The sequence below is a fragment of the Chanodichthys erythropterus genome, chromosome 6, assembly GCF_024489055.1.
Source record: "Chanodichthys erythropterus isolate Z2021 chromosome 6, ASM2448905v1, whole genome shotgun sequence".
Taxonomy (NCBI): Eukaryota; Metazoa; Chordata; class Actinopteri; order Cypriniformes; family Xenocyprididae; genus Chanodichthys; species Chanodichthys erythropterus.
The window spans coordinates 32,196,199-32,214,206 of NC_090226.1; the positions used below are offsets into that span (position 1 = coordinate 32,196,199).

At 34.1% G+C, this 18,008-nt stretch overlaps 1 protein-coding gene across 2 annotated transcripts; it reads left to right on the plus strand.

Moving 5' to 3' along the window:
- The first annotated feature begins 1,758 nt into the window (after positions 1–1,758).
- sarnp (SAP domain containing ribonucleoprotein) lies at positions 1,759–13,310 on the plus strand. 2 transcript variants are annotated; one of them, XM_067388651.1, is made up of 11 exons: positions 1,759–1,872; positions 3,758–3,857; positions 4,615–4,679; positions 6,098–6,156; positions 7,016–7,067; positions 7,969–8,042; positions 8,864–8,895; positions 11,350–11,369; positions 11,462–11,530; positions 12,039–12,125; positions 13,104–13,310. In XM_067388651.1, exons 1-11 carry the CDS (start codon positions 1,840–1,842, stop codon positions 13,149–13,151), a joined length of 639 nt encoding a protein of 212 aa, XP_067244752.1. In that variant the 5' UTR covers positions 1,759–1,839; the 3' UTR covers positions 13,152–13,310. The 2 variants fall into 2 exon arrangements, with proteins under 2 accessions (XP_067244752.1, XP_067244753.1); XM_067388652.1 differs by having other exon boundaries at positions 13,129–13,310.
- The last annotated feature ends 4,698 nt before the right edge of the window (positions 13,311–18,008 follow it).

Consider the following 18,008-nt stretch of genomic DNA (forward strand, 5'->3'; position numbering starts at 1 on the left):
CTGGCTCTGTTCCTATCTATGGAAGTTCATTTCGTACACTTCATACAAAAATTATAAAAAAATAATAAGTCACAACTATGAAATATTAAGTCGAAAATGTGACAATTACTACGTACGCCCTATTTTTGACTTTTATATCATAAATATGACGTAAAAAGTTAAAATTGATATAAAATCTAAATTATGACATGTGTAATAATTATGACGTATTAAATCGAAAATTTGACAATTACTACGTACGCCCTATTTTTGACTTTTATATCATAAATATGATGTAAAAAGTTGAAATTATATAAAATCTAAATTATAACATATTTAATAATTATGACGTATTAAGTCGAAAATGACAATTACTACGTACGCCCTACTTTTTGACTTTTATATCATACTTGTGGCATAAAGGATTGAAATTATGAGATAAAATCTAAATTATATGATATAATCATTATGACGAATTAAATTGAAATGATGGCATACTATGCCCTAATTTTGACTTTTATATCATAATAACTATGATGTAAAAAGTTGAAATTATATAAAATCTAAATTATAAAATATTTAATAATTATGACGTATTAAGTCGAAAATGACAATTACTACGTACGCCCTACTTTTTGACTTTTATATCATACTTGTGGCATAAAGGATTGAAATTATGAGATAAAATCAAAATTATATGATATAATCATTATGACGAATTAAATTGAAATGATGGCATACTATGCCCTAATTTTGACTTTTATATCATAATAACTATGATGTAAAAAGTTGAAATTATTCATACTAAGTAATTGACATATTAAGTCGAAACTATGAATACTACGCCCTAATTTTTGACTTTTATATCATAATTGTGACATCAAAGATTGAAATTGCGATAAATTCAAAATTGTATTATCATTATGATATTAAGTCGACACTAAGCTCTATTTTTTTACTTTTATATCATAACTATTATGTAAAAAGTTGAAATTATGAGATAAAGTCGAAAATATGACATACTAATAATCGACATGTTAAGTTGAAATACTCCGTCCTAATTTTTGACTTTCATATTATAATTATGATATAAAAAGTTGAAATTATGAGATAAAGTCGAAATTATGACATAGTAATAATTACAAAATACTTATGAATTTATGATTATGAAGTTATAATTATGAGATTAAAAAGTCGATTATGAGATTAAATTGCATGACTTTTTGTCATAACTGACTTTTTTATTCAACTTTCAAAAAAACATACAATGACAATTTAACCACAATTGACTTTTTAGTGACTTAGCATGTCATGATTTTGATTTACATTCATCATTACCAGCTGATAGATTCAACTGTTTTAATTCTATTTGTGCGCACGCTCTGTGAAGAGTCAAGTCATTTATACAGCGCTTAATACATTACAGATTATTGTTTCAAAGCAACTTCATAGTAATAATCAATCAATCATGAAACAAAGCAGCTCTATAGAAGACAACATTGTCATTATTTAGCTCAGTTTATTTCAATGCTGATTCAGTGTAAATGATCCATTGACTTCCTCAGTGTGTAAAAAATACTATGGAAGTCAAAGGGGCCCATCAACTATTTGGTTATCGACATTCTTCAAAATATATTCTTCTGTGTTCAACAGAAGAAAGTAATTTATACATGTTTGGAACAACTTGAGAGTGAGTAACCGATGACAGAATTTTCATTTTTGGGTGAACTATCCCTTTAACTAAAGTCCAACATTAAGTTTTGTCCCAGTCTCCTGACCGCCCGGTGGCGCTGCAGCGCAAAATGAATCACGTTAAAACCGGAAGGAAGCAGATTTCCAAATACAAACCTCTTCAAGAAAATGGCGGAAGTCGTGGAGCTGCATAAACTCAAGGTAAGAGACTAGTACAAAGGACAGTTTAACGTTCTACTTAGTGTTGGTATATGACTGTAATAGTAAGATGTGTTTAGTTGAATTGTGATGATTAAGTAATAATAGACGGAACGTTTCTAGGTTCATTCAGCACTTCTGTTTCTGGAAATCCAGCGAGCTTCCAATAGACAGACAGCGTTTTGACTCTAGTCTCTGCGTTTCTTTCGTTATTCGCCTTCTTAAAACATAAGTACGTTTACCTAAACAGCATTTGAGCATTTTAGTCTTTAAGACTCATATAAAAAGCGCGACTTTTACGTTGTTCCCCCACCATTCAGATACTACAGTCTACTCTTGCAGTGGTTTATTAACTAAACTTATATAAACTTAACATATATATATATATATATATATATATATCTCAAAATCAAATCAGTGGCGTGCAGTGGTGTTCTGAAATGAGGCACATTTTTTATTTATGAATCAGTTTAAATTCATGCATTACTCTTAACATTGACACATCTTCCTTGTTAAATGAACATTACTTACATTACATCAAAAAAGAAACCAAAGACAATTCTATTTTGTAATTTTATATTAACAGTATATTGTAATAAATGTTCTATCTATCAAAACCAAGTCAATCTTATCAAGTTAGTGTTTTAAGCATTTTTACATTAATTCCAAAATAATAACTAAAGGCTGTAATAACTTTTTAAACAATATATTTTGTGCATTGATGTTTTTCTTTTTAATTGTCAACTTAGGCTATTTTGGATCATCAGTCATGCTCCGTAAACACCGTCTGTCACAGACACGAAGATTTATTTTTAATTGTACCAAGCCGAATGCACTAAAAATCATGTTTTCAGTCCATTTCGAGTTTGATTTTGACGTGACATAAATAAATATCTAACTGTGATCTGTTCACTTACTTTTCAATTAATCTTCCTATTGACGCCATCATTTGTACAGTCAAACTGACACGTGGAACGTGCACGTCAACAAGAGGCGGGATTTATCGAACAGACCAATCATATCCAATCACAACCAGTTACATCCAATCATAGTGCGATGGAGACACTGCCTCCTCTCACATGACTTTTACCCATGCATTCTCAATTACCCCCCACAAAACCCACCGCACGCCGGGGGTCTAATGGTTTTCTATGAGAGCAAAGGGAGGCATGACTCCTGCTGTAACTTCACCTGCGGGTGTCGCTGTTGGACAGTGTTCCTTAATAAATACAAGTGACTTGCGCTCTTTTTAATGTCGTAATTTGTAATATATGTGGTGTTTTATATGTAATATGGATTATTTTCTCATCCTATTTTTTTGAGGAGGCACTTCCTCCCTTACCTCCTCAGAGGAAACGCCCATATATATATATATATATATATAAACCCAACAGCACATGTTCTTCTTTCCTTAACCGTGCCTATATGTCTTAAAAAAATAAATAAAAAATTTGACCATCATAGTCCACCAACACCCAGTCAGCTGCTTTCCTAAATAGCATTTTTGGGCTTAAACAACGTGTTGGCCATTTCGCCACCTAAACTGTTGTTTACTGAGATAAGCTCGTTTAGAATTTGACACCGCTTACTGTATCACAAGCTAATATACATTTCAGTCTTAAATTAAAGGACACCGTGAAAAAAGTCTTTGTCTCATTCTCTCTGCCTGTCTGTTTCTTTCTTTCTTTTTATTCTTTCTTTCTAGAAAAGTAGAAATTTCATATTGCTTTCAGTTTAGTTTGTCAGGACTTTATCAATATAGAAGTAGCCATGTTTTAGATGCCAGCTTTCTATGGACTGGCAAAGCATTGGTTTTGATACAGCAGATGTGTTAATTTGTGGTTGATAAATGTCACTCCAGTCATTAACAATGACATAATCTCCTCAGTTGGCTGAGCTGAAGCTAGAATGTACTGCTCGAGGACTGGATGCCAAAGGAAATAAAGCCGATCTGATTGCCCGGCTGCAGGCGTACCTGGAAGAGCATGGTATGTGTTTTCCAATGCAATATATTTAACTTCATGGTCCAGCTCTTTAACAGATCTCATTACAATTATGTTGTTAGATTTCTCATATCAAAGTGTAATACTGTAACAATAGGCATCATAGTCAAGTTAATGGATTTTTTTTTTACCTTTGTACTGTAATACTTATTTTACTCCTTTTTCTCTTGATAAATGTGAATGTAAATTATAGAAGATGGCTACACACTGCCAAATATATTTTAAGGTTGCACACGTTAAATATAATTCATAGCCTTTTCTCACAGCAGCTGGAGTAACTTTTCATTTTGATGCAGATTGATTAGACTGTACAGAAAACTGAAATCTACAGGTGATAATAATACACACTAAATATATATAGTCGCACACTGCTGATGTTGTTAACATTAACAATTTGAAAAAGTATAAAATAATAATTTGCACGGTTTTTCCTCAGTTGGTCAGAACAAAAGTGGCAAATTTGTTACTTACTTGTTCAGATGACATTTTCTGGTCAATTCTTATTTTGGTCGTACTTCCATGATTCTGAAGTACAGTATCCACTGGTGCGGTGACTGACAGCCACACATTCTCCTCAAAACGTTCTCCTCTGAGGAGCCGTGTCAGTGCACAACCCTTGTAAAGATGATAATGCTGCAAAATAACTGCAATTGTAGGTTTCGAACAGAGATGGCGACAAAGAGGCAACTTGCAGACTGCAGCTTTAACATTTAAAATATTTTTTTGTTTTTGTTTTATATAGAAGAAGTGAATGAAGAGGAAGTTCTGGGAGTGTATGGTGATGGTGATGGTGAGGGTGAGGGTGAGGTAAGATATCCTGAATGTAATGCATTTCCATAGTATTCTCAAGGCAAACACTAAAAACGCTGCACACTGAATTTAGTAGCTCCAGTGTTCTTTTATTTAATAGCAATGCATTGTGTGTGTGCCCTCTGAAGTGCTCCTCCAGTTTACACTTGGTATTAAGATCTGTCTTGGCTGATCACAAGTGGCCGTGAACAGATTTCGAGGGGAGGGTCTCTGATTTCATGACTGCATGCACCACTCACTGTCACTTACTGTGTGTTAATAAATCACATATGGAACAAAGTATAAAAAAAAGCACATCGTTTTCCCTGTAGTTGCCTCACCAGATATGATTACATGCATTAGTTTTTGTCAGTCAGACTCAACTCTTTGATAAAGTCGGTGTGTGCAGTAGCCAGTACAAATGTCAAAAGGGATTTTTGTTCACACTACTTAATGTAATATAAAGCATAATCACTTCAGAAGAACTGTACTTGAAACCTCTGAGTAACACTGAGAATATGACTAGAAATTTAAACAACACCTCCCCCTTTGCCTTTCGGACGAGTTACATGTTTTATAACAATCACTGGGGGTGTCGACTCATTTAAAGTCACTATGAAATCAAAATAATTGATTCTAATTTTGGGATATTGTGGGATTTATTATAAATGATTAATCCATGCACATTGTTTTTTTTTTTTTTTTTTTTTTTTAGTTTAAATTTGTGTGCCTAGTAATCTAAAAACCAAATTAACAGTCACTTGATTGGTCGATTTGTTGCTCACATGAGACCAACCAGTCTCAAACCACAAACATCCAACCATCCAATCGATTTCCCACAGACAATATCCTGTCCTGTCCTACATTTTATTCTTGTTCATGAAGCTGTTTCACTCGGATATACATCACAATAGGGAAGACAAGCTTATAGCAACTTCATGCCGACTTTGAATTTTTTTTTGTCTCCAAAGCTTATTGTCCTTAATAACATCAGCTTTTACATCAGGCACATCCCATTCTTTTTGCCATTCATGAATCTTTCTTTATTGCTCTAACATGGCTATATTTTATTTTGTCGGCAATCATTTTATTCATTATATTTTTGTTGCCCAGCCCTAGTTTTCTTGACAAACTTCATAGTTTTATTTTTAAGAATAACAGAGGGTGGTGGATGATTGACATTGAGGCGGTACTTTGCTGATCAGGAAGCATCAAAACAAATCAGAGTTTACATTATAAAGCTGTGTGGTCACATGCATCTCATTCCCGCTCTCATTAATCAGATCACAAGTTTTGGGCCCATCTGATCGTCTGAGATCGGTTTTAATACCAAGTGTAAATCAACAAAAAATGTTTCTTGTGTAAAGTTCCAGATGGTACAAACACGGTCATAGTGATTGCTTTGCTGAACATAACATACTTCACATGTGTTTTAGGAGTCCTTTGCCAAAGAAGAGAGTGCTGACCAGAAAGAGGAGTTTAGTCCACCTGAAACGTATGTCTTTTTTTATTATTATTTATTTTTTTATGCATTTTCTAATTAAAGAGGTCTTCCTTAATACATCAGCAAATTTTGTACCTCACAACATTTGTGTCAGGTTAACATAATTTTGCAATTAGCCACTTAAACCAGGTTTTTTCAAAGACAGTGGGCCTCCCTTCTCAATAGTGTTGTCAAAAGTACAGACTGTGGTAACAAGTCTGTACTGAAATTTTAAAAATGTAACGCTTGAGCGCTGTTCGTGAACATTAAAGTTAATTTTAGGTCATCCACTCATTCATCTTCAGAACACAAATTAAGATAATTTTTTGATGAAATCTGAGAGGTTTCTGTTCCCTCATAGAAGGCAACGCAAATACCACTTTCAAGGCCCAGACAGGTAGTAAAGACATCATTAAAATAGTCCATGTGACTACAGTGGTTCAATCTTAATTTTTATACTTGTGCTCCAAAAAAAAAAAAAAATCTGCAGCAGGTTTATTAAGTTGCTGTCACTTTAAGACCGAATGCACAGATCCGACATACGTGCACACCTGCTATTCTCCCAAATGTTTACCTTCACTAAAGATCTAACCGATTGTTTTTATGTGAATGCCAAGTCAGGCATTTTGATACGTAAGATGCGGGAGAACTGAAGTGGGTGCTGCGCGCTGACAGCTAAAAACCCCTGACTTCAACTGTTATCTTTGTCCCTAAAGGATTTTCTTTTTTGATTGGTGCTGCTGCCATTTAGTGAAGTTACTGTAATCTCAACAAAACGATGGAGAACTGGTGCCAAAGGAGAAATTGTAGTATTTTATCACTAGAGTGCTTTTTTGAAAAAATGGTTTGTTCGTTGTGCTCATGATTTCAGGGTGACTGAGAAAAAACTGGTCAAGATGAGCCCTCCTGCTGCGGTTGGTGAGGTAATGATCTAATGGATCTTTTATATATCATTTAATGCAATTTAATATTTTAAAGTGTTGGCTCACAAAAGAATGAAAAATGTAATTTCATACCTGTAATTCTTGCTTTTTTTTGTGGAATACCATGAATGTGTCATTAAAGTAATAAATAACTGAAACTACAGTTTCAGTGGTAAAGTGGTAGTCAAAAATACATCACCACAAATGTTTAAATATTCTCACCGAGTTTAGAGTCTACAGCAGGGTTATAGTTCACTAAAACGGTTAAAACATTTGTTCATTGAAATAAAATAAAAATATTATTTGAAAATGGGTAACACTTTATTATCTGCACATTATGAAGATTATATATGATATAATGACATTAACAAATACAATTATTAAACGCATTAAAGATATGCTTATAAATCAAGAACAAAGCATTAATAGCTGTATTTATAAACTTAGCTTACTAAAGTCTATTAATGCTTTATATTGATGAATTTGACTATTTACTAAAGCTTAACTGATGCTTCATAGCATGCAGTCATTATAAAGTGTTACCGTTAAAAATAAAATGAGAAAGAACTTTAGTTTTCAATTTTATTGGGGGGAAAAATGTAGCAGGTTGTGAAAAAATGGGAATAAATGGGAAGACCATCTGTTTATTTGAACCCTTCAACTATTGAAATAAAGAAATGGTTTAACAATTAATAATCAATCATGAATATATGTATACATTTACTTTGATTTGGAGAACCATTTCATCTGGTTCACTGAGACGTCTATTTCAAGAGTGATTTTGTTTATGAACTGGACATTTACTACAGACTTACTTCCTGTGGTTGTATATGTAATTGTCATGAGGCATTTTATGATAAATGTGATCCTGTTTAAACTATAACAATTGTGTTCATTGCAGAGGCTTCAGAAGAGAGCGGAGCGCTTCAATGTTCCACCAAGTGTGGACACAAAAAAGGCAGCGCGAGCAGCAAGGTTTGCCTGTTTTAAAGAGAAAAATGTCTTTAAATGAGGGTCAAAGACTCAAGAATTATGAAAATGTATTTTGTTTGAAGAATTGCTTTACCACCGTGTGGCTATATTTCTTGCGTAAGCTTTACATTTGTATCTTGTAGCAATATGTTAAAACAATTCTCTCACACACTACATCTACATAACCATTTGTTGACCATTTCAAAACATTTTCATGTGTGTGTACTTGTATAGTTACCTTTGTGAAAAATGGTTTGAGTTTTAGACCATCTTTGTGAGGACAAAGTGAGGATCTTTTGGTTGCCCCTTTAAAGAGCTATTTGAGGGTTAAGTTTTAAAAGCTCGCCCGCTTTTAGATTCTACTGTGTGTATGTATAGGCGGCAGCAGTACTGAATGCACAATTTACAAGATATTTGTCAATGACGTTCAGGATCTGTTGTGCACAAGGCCTAAAACAAACTTTTTTGCCACACCTGCCAATGGCCGGTGACTTAAGAAAATATCCCAACCATAAATATTTAAGCGCAGTGTGAAAAGCTCTTCTGACTGTAGTGTCCGTTGTCCAATTGAACTAAATGTTTTTTTTTTCTTTTTTTTTTTTTCTATAAAAAAAAAGCAAAAAGTCAGAAGGGGCGGTGCCGTGGTTGGCAAGTAATGTAATCAAACCCTTACAAGCCTAGTAAGGTTAGGGATGGTTAAGGTTGGGATAAGGGGATGGGGAATGCATTATGCCAATGAATGTCCTCACAAAGATGGATGTACAAACCTGTGTATGTGTGTTTTGAAGCGTCCCTATATCTTAATCTTATTTTTGTTTTATTAGGTTTGGTTTGCCAGTACCTGACTCTTCAAAAGGTGAGTTAACCTCAAAAGTTTTTGTTAAAAGTTGATGCTGTTACTTTAGTTAAGACCATGATTAGTATATATCTGCCACATAATTCATCTTTTACTTCCACACATTGATTGTCCTCTTTTATTTACAGTATCCAATTGAAATAGCATCATACCATTTTTTTTAAAAATAAGTATAGCATAACATTCAAACAACCAGTCAGTTTCAATTCTCATTTTCTTTTGTGATTCATCAGAATGTGTTATGAGAGTTGGTTGTTTGACATTTGGTCTGATAACTAATGTTCAATTTGGTTAATTTAAATCTTTTAATACGTGACTTAAACCTATTACTTAATTTTCTTCAGTAACACTTATAAAATATTATAATATTTTATTGCTAATACTTATCTTTTGTAAATTCCTTCCTAAGTAATGTTTATTTGAAGTGTTGTTTTTTTATTACTGGGCCTTTCTACAGAACTGGTTCAAACTGCTGTCCCACAACCAAAAAACACAAAGTATTCAAATTTTACATGTGAAATAAGATCCTTCTGTTATTTACTGAATCACACAATCTTTAAAATATTAATATATTTGTAAGCTTAATATATATAAAATCCTCATTTATTACATTTATTATCCTCATTTTACAACTCTTTCAGTTGGGAGGTAGCTGTCCCAAACCCTAACCCCTAAATTTTAACTTGTGAAAATATTACTTTTTTTTTTTTCTTCTCCATTTGTTGTTTTTAAAAATATATATTTTTTTTTTATTTTATTTTTTTAGAAAAAGGGAAGTAAAAAAAAAAAAATTATTTTATACTTTATTTTTAAATCATAAAACTTTATGTAAAAAAAAATGTGACCCACATTTTCATGTCACTACCAAAACAGTGTATGTTTTAGTCCACTTGCGCTACATTTTTGATCAGGAAATATTCCTGTGTCCCTCTCAGCCTGTTTCATTGGAGATACAAACCATCATTTTGAGTTAAATGTGTTCAAAAGTCTGAATCTGTGTGTAACTTTAAGGAACGTCACTACCGAAAACTTTTTTTTTTTCTCTCTTTTTTGGGTGTTATTCCAATAAATTTAGTGTTTTTTTAGCGTACAACTGTTCAGAACTGTGCTAACTAACCATGTGCTGATTAGCCTCTTTGAGCTAGACTCAAAAATATGTAAAACTGTCATGAACATGACCAAACATGCTACCAAACACTACCAAAACATGTGATAATTGTTTTGGTAGTGACAAGGGAACACAATCATTTATTTGGGGAAAATAAAACCAATTCTAGTGCAGTTATGCAAATCATTAGTATTTTAATGTTTTAGTATGCGAGTTAAAATTCTGTATTGTGATGTGGTGGCTAACAACACATTACTGTCACTACTGAAAATCACGACCGAAACATGGGACGTTTTGTCAAAAGTATATTGAATTATCAACTAAGATATTATTATAGTGTTTGTTTAAATATTCAAACTAATGAATCCTTAACTTTGAAATCAGTTTGATAAACTTCATGCCTTTTACAAAGAAACACTGGATTCAAAATACGACACTTGAAATATTGTTAAAATTGTAATTTATTGATTTACCTGTGAGAACTTTTTGTAAAAATAGCAAAAACTATATTTACAGGGTAGATGCAAACAGTGTTAATAAGTAACATTGTAATCCTTCTTATTGAATTATTTATTATTGTCTTTCAGTAGTGACAAATTTGGGGAGAGGAAAAATATTCCAAAACTATTTGAAATGCAACATGAGAATTAACTGCACAATTACTAGAAATGTGTGCCTTGGATATTATACAATTTGCATACATACAAAATTTGTGGAAAGACGCATTCAAGATGTTTCCAACTCTGACTTTGAACCAATTCTGTAGAATGTCCCAGTTATGATTCATTTGTGAAGCGTTAATATTGATAATGTGATCAATAAAAATATCTGAACATAGGCCATTTATTCACTGTCTGAATTGTAAATTTATTAAATTAATTTAACAATAAAACAGACTCCCAGACTAAAAAAAGGCTTCATTTATTCAAACGTCAGTCATTTGCAGACAGACAGCAGTGCTTGTTCTGTGTTTGTTGTTGTCTGTCGTGGCACCCAGTCTCTTTTTCTTTGAATTTAAAGGGTTAGTTCACCCAAAAATGAAGATTCTGTCATTTATTACTCACCCTCATGTCGTTCCACACCTGTAAGACCTTCATTAATCTTTGGAACACAAATTAAGATATTTTAGCTGAAATCCGATGGCTCAGTGAGGCCTCCATAGGGAGCAATGTTCCGAAGATGAATGAAGGTCTTACGGGTGTGGAACGACATGAGGGTGAGTAATAAATGACAGAATTTTCATTTTTGGGTGAACTAACCCTTTAAGGCTGCATTCAATGTTTAATAAATGAAAATGTAATGGATATGTTCATCCAGTGATGTTTGTTTTGTTTGTTTGTGTTTAGGAACTTCAGCGAAAATAAGTGTAAGTAATTTGCTTGCAAATTTGGAGGGAAGTTGCAATTTAATAATTTCTATCTGTGCAAAATAAATGTTAAACGCACCACTCTTCTTTAGGTTGACGTTGAGGTATTAAAGAAGAGAGCAGAACGTTTTGGCATGAATGTCTCCTCCGTTTCTAAAAAGGTACCTTTTTAATATTTCAGAAAAATCTTGGTCACAATTAATTAATGTGCCATATGAAGCTAAAATATTTTTTAAAGCAAAATGTGAAAAACATTGGTAATTTCTCATCCTCTGCCTTTTTAACTGTGAATTTTTATTTTACCTCTTGGTAATCAAAAGTAAAAGATAAAATAACATACAGTAAAACATAAGCACTTGAAGTACTATGCTGATTGTAATTTTGCAAGTTTTTCTTGTTTGTAAGAGGTCATTGTATTCTAAAACAACTGTCAGAACTCAAAACCTTCTCAGTTTTATATTTTTTGCTTTTGAGAAGAAGAATGAATCTGTTCCCAGGAAGAACAGATTCTCTGTTACCTTCTAAATGATCCTAACATTCGGAAAGAGTACCACACTTACACTGTTCATCACTGGAAATGATCACTTTTAAAGCCTTTCATTTCAGAAGAACTTCATACAGACTAATGTCTTGTATAGATGTTTTGTTAAGGTACTTTTTGTTTCACAGGTTGAGGATGATGAAAAACTTAAGAAGAGGAAGGAGAGATTTGGCATCGTCACAAGTGCAGCCTCCGCTGGAGCCGAGGATTCAGAGGTATGGATTCTGCTGGAGAAAGAGAAAGTCCTATTAAAGGGATAGTTCAGCCAAAAATGAAAATGCTGTCATTAATTACTCACCTTCATGTCGTTCCACTCCCGTAAGACCTTCGTTCATCTTCAGAACACAAATTAAGATATTTTAGTTGAAATCCGATGGATTAGTGAGGCCTGTATAGGGAGCAATGACATTTCCTCTCTCAAGATCCATTAATGTACTAAAAACATATTTAAATCGGTTCATGTGAGTACAGTGGTTCAATATTAATATTATAGAGTGACGAGAATATTTTTGAAGAAAATAACGACTTTAGTGATGGCCGATTTCAAAACACTGCTTCAGGAAGCATTGGATCATAAATGAATCAGTATATCGAATCAGCAGTTCAGAGCGCTAAAGTCACGTGATTTCAACCATTGGCAGTTTGACACGCGAACTGAATCATGATTCGACACAAGATTCATAACGCTCTGAAGCTTCATGAATCAGTGTTTTGAAATCGGCCATCACTAAATAAGTCATTTTTTTGTTTTTTTGGTGCACCAAAAATATTCTCGTGGCTTTATAATATTAATATTGAACCACTGTACTCACATGAACTGATTTAAATATGTTTTTAGTACATTTATGGATCTTGAGAGAGGAAATGTCATTGCTCCCTATGCAGGCCTCACAGAGCCATCGGATTTCATCAAAAATATCTTAATTTGTGTTCCGAAGATTAACAAAGGTCTTACAGGTGTGGAACGACATGAGGGTGAGTACTTAATGACAGAAGCTTAGTTTTTGGGTGAACTTACCATTTAAGATTATTGAATTTCTTAAGAATTGTTGTGAAGGGTTTAATTAATGATTAATCAATCATTAATTAAATTAATAAATTCGATTGGATCAGTTGTTGATTGGATTGAGATAGACCTGAATGCAAGTCATGTTACAAACTTTGTTTTCTCACTATGTAACCTTTCTCCTCAGCCTCCACCCCTTCTTTCTTTTTCAGGCAAAGAAGCGAAAACGTGCTGAGCGGTTTGGAAATGTATAGAAAAATGGATCTGACACTTTTTTTTTTTTTTTTTACTTTTTTTTTTAAATGAAGAGTTCTTTGAGGTTGATTTTGTGATACACTTGTAATCCCTGTAGTACCATGCTTTTTTTCTGCTATTTACATTAAAAGTACCTCCGTTCCTTCCTAGTTTCTCTTGTCTTGGTCTTCATGTGCTTGATTGATTTTTGCATTGTTTGCCGTAGTGGGGCTTAAAGCATCCTTTAGGATTACATCAGGAATTATGCTCAGAATTATGCTCAGATATGTATGGTGTATTGATGCAACACATTAAAAAAAAAAAAAAAATTTTTTAAAGGATTAGTTTACCCAAAAATAAAAATGGTCATTTATCACTCACCCTCATGTCATTCCAAACCAGACTTTCAGACTTTCGTTCATCTTCAGAACACAAATTATGATATTTTTGATGAAATCCAAGAGGTTTTTTACGGAAGCCCTGAACCGCATGGTGAAAAAAAAAAAAAAAAAAAAAAAAAAAACTTGGTAGGGAGAAAAAAAAAATCGAAATGTTCTCAACATAATAAGTCGTTATAACGACATAATATCTCGTTATTTCAACATAAGTCGTTATAAGGACATATTATCTCGTTATTTCAACAAAATAAGTCGTTATAACGACATATTATCTTGTTATTTCAACATAATAACTCTTATCTATCAAGTATGATAAAGGACGTGTATTTGACAACGCCCCCAGTGGCGTAACGCTAAAGTATTGGACCGCCAGTCTAGCTTTTACTGCGATCACCGCGGTTTCGAATCCGCCTTTTGCCGAGTTCGTTCTTCTCTAGTTTCACATCACATATCAAAAAAGGCATTTATTTTCAATAGAAATTAAAACGATGTTATAAAAGTGCAAATAACCTGCCTAACGAGTGTTTAATAACATTAAAAGTATTAATTGGGCAGGGTTAGCAGCATGTTCGATATTACACACTAGAGGGCAGAATAAGACAGGGAATCAATTAAAGAATGCAATAGTTATGTTGAACTACTGTTACAATTTGGTGCTCCAAAATCCCAGAGGTTTATCATGGGAATTTGCGTTCATCCCAGGCTAACCTTTATTGAGGTTAAATTTATTAGACCATAGTAAATAAAACAATTTACAGTGCAAATGTCAGGGGTGTCAAACTTACAGCCCGGTGTCCAATCTGATTTGAACTATAATAAAACATAGAGATGCACTAGTCCAGGGGCCAAAAACGTTTTTAAGCGGGTTTTTTTTTTTTTATTATTCTGAGCTTGCAAACAAACTGTTTAATATTTTCTAAAGATATAAAAATCAAAATAGGTGCTAATATATTGAAATAATAGGACACGGAGTGTCTATTTACAGTAAGTGCAAATAGCGTCCCTTGTTGACAAACACTCTTTACAGTATAGCTCCAGTGTCCGGTTGGGCCACTCAAGTTTAAAAAGGGACAGTTGTAATTTAATGTATTCAGTGGCGTAACAATAACATGTGGTTTCAGATTTTGGCTTTTACAGCGATCGCTGCGGGGTCGAATCAGCATTTTGTCGAGCTCACCCAATAATAGAGCTCACTCCTATTTTCTCATCATATACATTTTCAATAAAATGAAAATAATGTTCAAAAAGTGGAAATAAAATGTGAACAAGTGTTTAATAATATTAAAAGTGTTCATTGAGTATGGGGTTGGTGGAAAGTGGAGGGGTTTTATTCTCCCAATAATGCAGCATCCATTTAATAATTTTAATAAATATAATCACTCTATAAGATATTACTGCATCCTGTACAAAAATACTGAGGTACAAATAGTACGTATCTGCCAATACTAGCCTACAGCATCTAAATACTATTTACACTTCTTGCAAAGAACTGATAGGCTGCTTTTACATGGTGTCAATAGAATATATCGCTACTTCACCTAGTATAAATAGCATATCGTGAAAATGCTGCTATTGTCATTTAGTATAAATAGGATGTATCGGTATTTTCACTTAGTGTAAATAGCATCTACAGTAGGGGTGTCAAACTCATTTTAGTTTGACGGACTGGAAAGAAATGAACCATATGTGGGCCGAATTACCTTCTTATAATAACCTTATGCGCAGATAGTTGCATTAATATTAAACATATGAACAACAAATTAATTTGCAAGAAAACTGCATTGTTTTTTTTTGTTTTTTTTACAGTGAAAAGACTATTCGATTTTTATGATTATTTACTATTTTGATTTATCATGGCCAATTTCAATTTTTATAAGAAGCAAAACGTCTGATTCTGATACTGGTTGCAGTTTTTTTTTAAAGCAAATTTATTTGTTGTTTATTTTTTCACAGGCCAAACTGGCCTTAAACAAATATATCTTTGATATTTGAGGCAAACACTGGCATTTGGATATTAGAGGCATTTTTTATCATAGACAAAGATGTTATGCACATGAGCATGAGCAGTTGTTTTTAATTTAAATTACATACATGCTTACATACTTTGTAAATACACAGATGAAATTTTGGGAAAATATTACAAAGCAGTTTGTTTGCAAGCCCAAAAATCGCTTGAAAGTTAGTAGAATGCATCCGACTGAGTGCCCCAAGCACAGTCCAGGTGGTTTAATCCATGAAAAATTATATCCATAAACACTGTGTCTGCGGACCCGTTGGTTAGGACCTTGGGGCGTCGAACGCTAGTATGTGGGGCCCTCGGTAACGATGTGTCAAAGAGCCAAATTCCTTGGATTTTGGCAAGTGCCTTTTAAAAAAAAAAAAAATCTGCAAAAATATTCATTGAGAATTAAAAAAAACATGTACTCGTCCCTTTTCTGACCTTTCGACCCACAAATGAGGCTGTAGGGCCGCCAAACTTTTCCGCCCGACTCGGGGGCTCGTGACAAGAAGGAAAATGGCGCCCCCTAGTCGATCGGTCCTATCGAAGCTATTTTCTTCATGTCCCGCTCCCCCATTTAATAATGGGTCTGTGTACGGGTCCTAACTCGGCCCCTAGGGGGCGTTCGACCTAGGGGCGTCGAAGGCTAGTACGTGGGGCCCTCAGTAACGGCGTGTCAAAGAGACAAATTCCTCGGATTTTGGGAAGTGCCTTAGAAAAAAAAAGTCTGCAAAAATATTCACCGAAAATTAAAAAACGTGCTCGTCCCTTTTCTTGACCTTTCGACCCCCGGGGAGGTCATAGGGCCACCAAACGGGGGATTGAGGCGAGAAGATAAATGGCGCCCCCTGGCAGATCTGCCCTTTCTAAGCGGCGTCCGCAAAACTGCTATTGCGAACCCATGCAAATAATGGGCGACTTAGATTTTGCTACAAAAGGTCCCAGGGGCCCCAAATTTTGCATGGTGGCTCCCGGGCGACATACCAAGAGCGCCTGGCTCTAGGGTGCAGGGAAAAACATTGCATTTTCGTAGAGTTTCATGCTTCGGGGCCCTGAGTCATGGGCCCCTGGATAGTCCAAATCTCAAGGTCCCACGACCTTTTAATTTGAGTCCTGAAAATGAACGAAGGTCTCACGGGTGTGGAACGGCATGAGGGTGAGTAATAAATTACATTATTTTCATTTTTGGGTGAACTAACCCTTTAACTTTTGCCTTGAGAATACTATGTAAATGCATTACATCCAAGATATCTTACCTCACCATCACCATACACTCGCAGAACTTCCTCTTCATTCACTTCTATATATCTATAAAAAAAAAAAAAACAACCAAAAAAAACATTTTAAAGGGGGGTATCATGCTATTTGATGTAATCTGACTTAAGCCGGGGACACACCTAACGATTAGCTGAAACCATAGACTGTAAAAAAAGATGGACAACGCAACGCCGCTTCCTTCCATTGTAATGAATAATATTTTTGAGACAGCAAAAAAAGATAAACTCAATATAATATGCCACTAGAAACAACTCTAAATCGTCAGAAACGGTCTTGCCATTTTAAATCAAGTTCAACTAACGTTACAGGAGATCGACTGCTGTAATTAGAGTAGGGTATCATTAGTAGAGCTTAGATCGGGCCCAACAAATCAAGCCCGACCCTACCCGAGCCCGAGCACGTTGTGTCCGAGCCCGGCCCGGCCCGACACGTCCACTGTAATTATGAGCCCGAGCCCGATTTAAACCCGACCATTTTTAATATGTGGGCCGTTTTAACCAGGGGCGGCGCCAGATTATTTTATTTTTTTTAACGCAGGTGCTGCTGTGCTAGATCATAGGCTACAGGGGGGAGCTGCGCAGTTATATAAATTATATAAATACTATTAATATATGAGCAAAAATTGGCCACTCAATATTAAATATTAAATTATTTTAATTATAATAAAGTTTTAATTTTATTAAATTGAACAAACTCAACATTCAGCATTCAATCAAATATTCTTAAAGATGAATTATTATTAATAATGTTACTTCAACCTATTGTTATTTCAACATAATATGTGTGTGAGCAACAAGCAAGATGTGCATTTGTAAATTCGGTGACAGCGTGTGTTACGAGTTTCAAATGGTGTGTGTCCGTGGCGCGCCGGCGCCTCCATATCAATATTATATTGTCTGCTATATTGCTTTTTATGTATTAAATCCAGGTAATTGGATGATGAAAAATGTATTAAAATTAAGATACAATTAATACTAAACGAAATTCACTTTAAAGAAAATCTTTCTTCAAAACAAAACTTAACAAACTTGAAACTAAATGTGCTTATTTAATGGCTAAAACACGTAGGCTATAGCTAGACTCTCTTTTTGTACAAATTGCAGCACATTCATTTAATTCTGAATTTTGCATATGTAAGTTGAAAAGCATTTGTTTGTGCATAGTAAAACATATCTGTAACATT